Here is an 8,224-nt window from a genome sequence, read left to right as displayed (position 1 = left end):
GGGTTCTCATGTGTGTGTTTAAATGTGCTTTCTGTCTAAATCTTTGTCCACATAGATCACAACAGAAAGGTTTCTGTCCTGTATGGATTCTCTTGTGTGGGTTTATATGTGATCTGTGGCTAAATCTTTGTCCACACAGATCACAAGAGAAAGGCTTCTCTCCTGTATGGACTCTTATGTGTGCATTTAAATTTGATTTATGGTTAAAGCTTTGTCCACATAGATCACAACAGAAAGGCTTCTCTCCTGTATGGATTCTCATGTGTGCATTTAAAGCGCATTTCCCACTATACGTTTTGCCACAGTCTTTGCAGCTAACCTTCATTCCTGTCTGGACTTTTCTTTGTGATTCAAAAATTTTCTTCCCTATATAACATTCCTTAAATCCAGAGTCTGAGAAATGCTTCAGCCCAGAGTGAGGGTGCTCTACATCACTGTACTCTTCATCCTTCTCAGTCTCTTCAATCTCTAAAGAAATGGAAGCATCTCCATAATCTTGTATCCTGATGGATTCTTCATCATCATTCTCTTCTGGAAGCTCTCTGTCTTTAATTTGGTCTGGATAAAGCTGTGAGAGCAGCAGAGGCTGTTCATCATCCAGAGTCTTTATGAGAGGAGCAGCGACTGGAAACCTGATGACATTAATCACCTCCTTCCCATTGAACTGCTCTCCTGGCAGACTGATGTAAACTTCCTTCTGTTCCTCTTTTATGTGGGGGGGCTTTGGGTCATGCAGGTCAGCACGTGGTTCTTCTTTAACAATCAGCTTCTGCTTAACATCTGCAGGGAACATTGAAACACATTATGCACATTAGAAAGTATTTTGATCTCAGCCTGAAGTGAGGCACAGACACACACATTAGTTAAATTTAATATTTGAATTAACTACTACTTTGTCGTATGTGTTGTTTATTTACAGTATTCACCCCGTTGGCATTTTCATGTTCTGTTTCCTCACAACCTGCCAAATAAAATGTATGGCTGGATGACTGAGTTTGCACTATTTCATTCACTGAATATTGAGAACAGTAAAACAAAACAATAGAAAACTTCAGCGTACATAACTGTTACAACTCCCCCACCCCCCAACAGTCAGGTCTTTGTAGAGCTACTTTTTTAACCTTAAAGTGCTGATGACATGACATTGACATGTTTTGTAAACCAAAGGGTTATCCTTGATGATCTATTTAATATTTACAAAAGTTCCTGCATTACATTGTTATACTAAACTAACCACTGCCATTTGTGCAAATTAGAGAGATTTGTAGCGCCGCTTAGCGACTGAGGGTGGAAGCAGAAGTGACTTAAGCGCGAGAACGACTTCCAGAGCCGTTAGTCCCAATAACAGCATCGTCGTAGCAGACAGTTGGTAAAGTTTTCAGAGTTTGATGTTTATAATTTATGGCTATGCCATCGCATCATATTGCAGGTTTTGGTTCAAACTAGAGCTGCAACTAACTATTTTAATAATCGATTAAGCTGTCGATTATTAGTTTGATTAATCGATGAATCGGATAAAAAATTAAATAATAAAAAGCATTAATTTTCAACCCTTTATTGAAAAATATAACTGACAGTGCAAAACATATTTAGAAAGTGCACAAACAGATTGCTCCTTGAACATCCCTGAGCTGTTAAAGTAAAAAAAAAAAAAAATGGACTAACACAAAAAACATATACACATCTCAGGTATACTTTACATCTGCCAAATTAAATATATAGGCTTTTTTAAAGTGCACAAAAAGATTTAGATTTTTGTTTAAAGGCACTTGAGCTGTCTTAGGAACAATAAATTTATAACAAATAAAAAAAAGTACAAATCTGAAAACATAACCGCATTTGTTTGAACGTCTGAACTTATCTGCTACACTACTACACTCAGACTCAAACTCTCTCTCTCTCACACACACACACACTCTCTCTCACTCTCTTTGTTCAGACATTTTGCATTGCAATGCAAAAATGTTAGCATGTCCACATGCTCCTGGCTCAGGCTGGCTCTTTTCTTGGAGGCTATGTTTCCTGCTGCAGAAAACAGCCGTTCAGATGGTGTTGAGGTGGCAGGGATGCATAGATAAGACTTGGCTAGCCTGGCCAACATGGGATATCTGTCATTGTTAGTCTTCCACCACAGTAATGGGTTTTCTTCCTTGGCAAGGCTTTTTTCTTCAAGGTATGTAAGAACTTCTTTCCTCACTTGAGTGTGGACATCCTCAGCTTGGCCTGCTTTATCATCTTCTTCACCATCAGAACCAAGGAGTGAGTCAAGTAGAGTGGCTTGAGGCGTTGATTCAGTAGCTGTAGTATCGGTGGAGGTAACACTGCAACTGCCATGCTGCTGCCCATCCATCTTCCTTCTCTCTTCAAGTACCATTGTTTGCACTTTAGTTTGAACACGTAGGACTTCATCAGGTGAAAGAAACTTGTTCAGTTTCCTAAACCTTGGGTCAAGGACCATCGCAAGAATCACTGTGTTTGGTGCGCTGAGAAAGTAGTCTCCCTTTTCCATCTCTCCTGCAACTGCTGCACAGCAGTGAGTTGAAAAGCCCGCAGCGTGGCTGACTCGTAGACAGCACTCTGGGTGGACTTCAACAGCCCCTTCACAAGTGGAGGTATTGTAGATATTGTTGCATATTTCTGTCCACTCATGAACACAGTGGCACATTCAAAAGCCTTGAGGACTGTTGAAAGCTCTTCCAGCAGACTCCACTGGTCTGGTTTCAGATCTAGGTACCTTTTGCCTCTCTGTGTGACAGAGCTGTCAGACAGTGTTGCTGTTACAGGCCACCTTTGCTCAAGCAGTCGGCTTATCATGTAGAATGTGCTATTCCACCTGGTGCTTACGTCTTGGACAAGGCTGTGCTCAGGTGTGTTCATTTGTTGTTGTTTCTCTCTGAGCTTACTGCAGGCTAGCTCACTTTTCTTAAAATGTTCTACCAGACATCTTGCAGCCCCAACAGCTTTTTCAATGCTTGGATTCTTCAACGCAGCGTTGATCACAAGTTGCAAAGTATGGCCAGTGCAACGGACAGAGGACCACCCATGCTTCTCCTCCAGGATATTTGCCGCAGCAACAATGTTAGCACCATTGTCATGGACTATGGCAATGATTTTGCTTGGAGGAATTTCAAATCTGTCTACTACCTGCTCCAACCACTCTGCAATGTTAGATGCAGTATGTCTGTCCTGCAGTGGCATGGTGGTGAGGGAGATTGACTGCATGTCCCAGTCATCTGTGATGTAGTGGCATGTGACACCAAGGTACGCTTCAGTTGCTACACTTGTCCAAAAATCAGTGGTGAGAGCAAGTTTGCTGTTGTTGGTGTTTATTGCAGTCTTCACTTTCTTGAATGTTTCTTCATATTTTCTCTCCATGAGCTTTGTAAAGTGGGTCCTGGAGGGCAGAGTGTAACCAGGGTTCAAGGTGTGGATCATTTTAGTGAAGCCCTCATCTTCAACCATCGACAGCGGCCTCATGTCAGTGACAAGCATGTTGAGGATACTATCTGTCAAGACAGCAGCTTGCTGTGGTGTACATGAAGCATTTCCCATCAAGAAGCCTCTCATGGTTTGCTGTTTTTTTCTGGAATCAAAAAGATAGTATTAGTATGTGTAATAGCACAAATTACTTTAATACATACTTACTTGTTGTTTTAGCTACTTGTTGTGTAAAGGCAATTAATAATTCATTACATTTAAATAAGCGCTTTGAGTGCCAAGAAAAGCGCTATATAAATGTAATGAATTATATACACACACACATATATATATATATATATATATATATATATATATATATATATGTGTATATATATATATATATATATATATATATATAATATATATATATATATATTATATATATGTGTGTGTATATATATATATATATATATATATATATATATATATGTATGTGTATATATATATATATGTATGTGTATATATATATATATATATATAATATATATATATATATATATATATATATATATATATATATATATATATATATATATATAATATATATATATATATATGAAGAGTTCAGATGCAAAAGCCTCTAAGTGCCATTTGAAATTTTCTTCTAAAATGACCATTTTTATTAAGCTTGTATATTTAATTTCAGTAAATACACTTAAATGACAATTAATAGGTAATCTTCATTGCCATTAAAATTGATAAAAATTATAATTTTAGAAGAAAATTTCAAATGGTACTTAGAGGCTTTTGCATCTGAACTCTTCATTCACATATATATATAATAAGAAAATAATACATTTTTAAACATTTTTAAAAATGTACAATTTAAAATAAATATTACAAATTAAAATTTATCGTTTTCTATTTCAATATATCTCAGTATTGCTGTTTTTACTGTAATTTAGATCAAATAAATGTAGCCTGGGTGAGAATTTACAGATTGAAATATTAATGGGCCAAAAAAAGGCAAGGGAATAAAAACGTGTCTTTTGTCTTGCTAACTACAACGTTATACGTTATATGCTTTAGCCTAGTAACGTTACTGTTTTTAACGAGCTAACACTAACGTGTCATGCTTATTAAGCTGGATAACGAGTAAACACCAGCACCAGAAGAGCTACTGGAGGGACGTTACATACCTTTTACTTCAAAACGGAACAAAAGTAGTAATTTGTAGTGACTTACCCTGCTGTTGAACTCCCTTCCTCATCAAGAACTCCAACATGTTTTCGTTTTAGGTGCTGCATCATCACCGTGGTGCTCCCGTGCCAGGCCATGTCGCTTTTGCATATCTTGCAATTAACACACTTTTTTGATTTATTTAGTGTGAAATATTCCCACACCTTGGATGATTTAGGTCGTACTGATTTCTCTGCCTCCGCCATGTTTCAGAACACTGTTACGGGTCTCTCTGATGGTCTTTCCTCTAATGTTAACTCCGCTCTGTTCTTTTATTTTCTTTCTCGTCAGCTCTGCTCTGCTGCGCGGCGCGCTCAACTTTTTCTCTCTGCTCAGCTGCGCCCGCTCAACATGTGACGTAATAGTCGCGCGACACAACGAATCGATAATAAATTCGTTGCCAACTTTTTTAATAATCGAATTTTATCGATTTTATCGATTCGTTGTTGCAGCCCTAGTTCAAACCCTCACAAGGACGGTGGTAGTTTAATTTTCCTGAGGATCCTCAGCAACGGTCAAAGTATATGAAGAAGGTCAGATGGACTGACAAGAATCTGCGTCTGCCCTGGGCTCCTTTGATTTTTTCCACCTAAAAGAGTCCCTGGGTGGTTCAGTCCATCACGACCGCGGGCTTCTCACTATGGTGGTACCCAGTCTGAGCCTGGACCGAGCAGTAATCAGCAGGACCACACAGAGCGAGTGTTGAGACCGGTCTAGACTTCCGGCTGGACACCTCAGCCCAGAACTGCAGCTGGTGCAGCCAAGCCAAAGAAGATACAGGGGAGATCCGAGATCATATGTATGTAAAAGATTTAATCATTTATTGAGTATTACAGTCATGGCATAATTGGGATAGAAAAACTTTTGATGGAAATTAAATTTTCCTCCATTGTCAAGAATATGACTAAATAAATAACTTAAGTTTAGTCAGCCGTGATTATAATTATTAACTATTCGGACTATCTTAGGGTTTGTTGTAGGAATAAGTTTGTGTGAACCGTGATTGATTACAATAGATGGGACCTTAAAGGAATGTCCGGTCAACGAGGAAAAATCAGTGGATCATCATCTATACCTAAAACTAATACATTTGTGGTAATTTAAAGAATTTAGCATTAATCAGTAAAAAATAAAAACAAATTGTCGTCGCAATCACTGAGTCTGGTGGCGGCCATTATTGCCCAAATATGGGCATGGCCGCCTGACATCACATACTGTGACGTTTCTGTGTGGAGAGGCACTGCGCTTTACAAGCCAACTCAACAGGAACTGTTGTACACAGCTGCGATCAACAACAATTATTTCGGATTTCGAAAGGACTTCACCATTGAAATTGGTGGGAGCTATTGTTGAAGCAACAATGCCCATGTGCATGGCAGTTGGATGTAACAATTTATCGGGTAAAAGTAATAAAAACATTAGCTTTTTTCCCCCATGGTTTCTTCGTTGGATTGCCAACTTGAAGGGGGAGGATTTGCCATCCAACTTCTGGCCAGAGAAAAAAAACACATCGTCTGTAGCCAACATTTCGAAGAAGAATTTTTTCAAGATGACACGAGAGCGATAATTTTTGGTAGTTTTTTTATCTTTATCATGCAAAATTTGCGGGGACATTTGGTTACCTGACCATAGGGGCGGAGTGATATGAAACACTTGAAAAGAATATGTAATGTGCCTTAAATTTTTTTCCATTATCTGGGCATAGCTGGTCTGTGTGTATTAGCCTTTAGCCTCATGTGCAGACCACGAGAGCTGTCTAGCTATGTTTTTTCACCATGCATCCGCCTAAATCAGGGCTTCAGAAAAGAGGGGACCAAAGCTTCTGCTGTCAACTGCAGCTCTGGCGGATTTTCGTATTGGTGCAATAAGCAAAATTTCAACACTAGGTGTTTTTTTCTTGAGCACTGTCTTATTAAAAAAAATACTTAGCATTTAATGAAAAGTATATCATAATTTTAGATTTAAAGTCCTTTCAGCAGTTTGAATTCGGATTTTGACCCGATGTTTCCTTTAAACTGATTTTTGCAGTGGCAAAAAGGGAAAAATTTTCTCCCTTTAGTTTTTTTCTTGCTATGGTGCCATATTTCCATAGTTTATTCTGTGCAGATGGCTATTCAGGTATTATTTATATTTAAGGTAAAACTAATAAAAATTATTTCACATTGGTGGACTCCTTTTCTACAGAATCATGACGAAAGCTGCCGGGTAAACATGCTGGGACAAAAACCAGAACTGCATCAGTCACTGCCAAATACAAAGGGACAGAAATTTGTAAATTTATACTTTTCAGTCTGTTTTTATTCTGCTAATGAATGTGTCAGATATTATAAACCATATTTATGTTTGAGTACTTTCCCCCAGTACTCAGTTCATACAGTATGTTTTACTTTGTTTTTATTGTACATCCTATATTGTTTTACATTATGTGTTATGAATGTGGGAAAAATATTTAAGTAGAGACGGCCATTTTTCTCACACTTTAAAAGTCAGTAATAATGTTGTTGTTTTTTAAATCACTCTAAGGTTAAGGCAAATGTTTTTCCATAAAGACTTTTGGTTTTAAATCATTTTAAACACACATGGTGGCATTTAAATGTGTATAAATTATTGCTGGCTCTCATGCCCTCATGACAGCCTTAGATTACCCCCCCCCCCCCATGGCCAGCATCATTGGAAATTAGTCGTATCTTTCCAACAAGGTGTAGCTTAAAAATTGGACTTGTCCTTTGTTCAATCACATATAAATTTGACACAATAGTGATTTACAACAGTGGTTCCAGTGAGTCACTTAAATGTTAAATGTCAATCAAAGAATATGATCCTCACAGGACTGTCTGGTTGCTCACATGCTAAAGTAAAACAACCGTGAGCAACCAGGTTTGAATGTCACCGTTTGTTAAGGTGCATCAGGAGAGTACGGTGGATGTTTGACAACAAAATTAAAACTCATGTATCTACGACAGTCTAGCATTAAACTTCCTGCCCAACATAAGCTAATGCTAGCTGCTATTAGCTTTACGGACATGGGCAGCCCATTGACAGTGTTCTGCTAATTTGTAGCAGTACAGAAAAATAAAAAAGGGAAACTGGGATCTTGGATAAATTTGTTCCAGCAGTAATCTCAGCTTTGTGTTTCCTGACAGAACAGCAGACTCTAATATAAACACTGAACCTACCAAATCAGGAGATCTGTAGGTCGACCCTCTAGTCCACAGGTGTCAAACTCAAGGCCCGCGGGCCAAATCTGGCCCTTCAAGGTAAATTATCCGGCCCTCGAGAGCCAAAAAAAGGCATATATCCTTTTATAGTGTATAAAGTCGCTAAAACTGTGACTCCTGTAAGTGTAACTCACCCCAATATCAACTTTTTTTGCAGATAAACTGTATAAACTGGGCCTCATAGTGCTACTTTTATGTTACTGTGCATTTTCTATACTACTGTGTGAACTGGAATGAAATTATGAAATGAAAAGTATCGTCTCTACACATGCAAGCGGCCCTTTTAATGACTTCATGATGCCAAAGTGGCCCCATATAGAAATTAGTTTGACACCCCTGCTCTAGTC

At 38.2% G+C, this 8,224-nt stretch overlaps 1 protein-coding gene across 1 annotated transcript; it reads right to left on the bottom strand.

Moving 5' to 3' along the window:
* Nucleotides 1-1,539: 1,539 nt before the first annotated feature.
* On the bottom strand, nt 1,540-5,319 carry LOC118561129 (zinc finger BED domain-containing protein 1-like). Its single transcript, XM_036133053.1, has 2 exons — nt 4,666-5,319; nt 1,540-3,583 (listed from the first exon to the last, which is right to left on the bottom strand). The coding sequence occupies exons 1-2, from the start codon at nt 4,863-4,865 to the stop codon at nt 2,467-2,469; spliced, it is 1,317 nt and encodes a 438-aa protein (XP_035988946.1). The 5' UTR covers nt 4,866-5,319; the 3' UTR covers nt 1,540-2,466.
* Nucleotides 5,320-8,224: the final 2,905 nt, after the last annotated feature.

Source organism: Fundulus heteroclitus, unplaced genomic scaffold, assembly GCF_011125445.2.
Source record: "Fundulus heteroclitus isolate FHET01 unplaced genomic scaffold, MU-UCD_Fhet_4.1 scaffold_560, whole genome shotgun sequence".
NCBI classification, from domain to species: Eukaryota; Metazoa; Chordata; class Actinopteri; order Cyprinodontiformes; family Fundulidae; genus Fundulus; species Fundulus heteroclitus.
This window is presented reverse-complemented; position numbering and strand designations above follow the sequence as displayed.

Bases quoted from the DNA above. Each gene is read 5' to 3' on its own strand.
- LOC118561129 (XM_036133053.1), bottom strand. From the start codon at position 4,865: ATGGCGGAGGCAGAGAAATCAGTACGACCTAAATCATCCAAGGTGTGG. The intron at 3,584-4,665 runs GTAAGTCACTAC...TTTTGATTCCAG, and splicing joins GAAGGGAGTTCAACAGCAGG to AAAAAAACAGCAAACCATGA.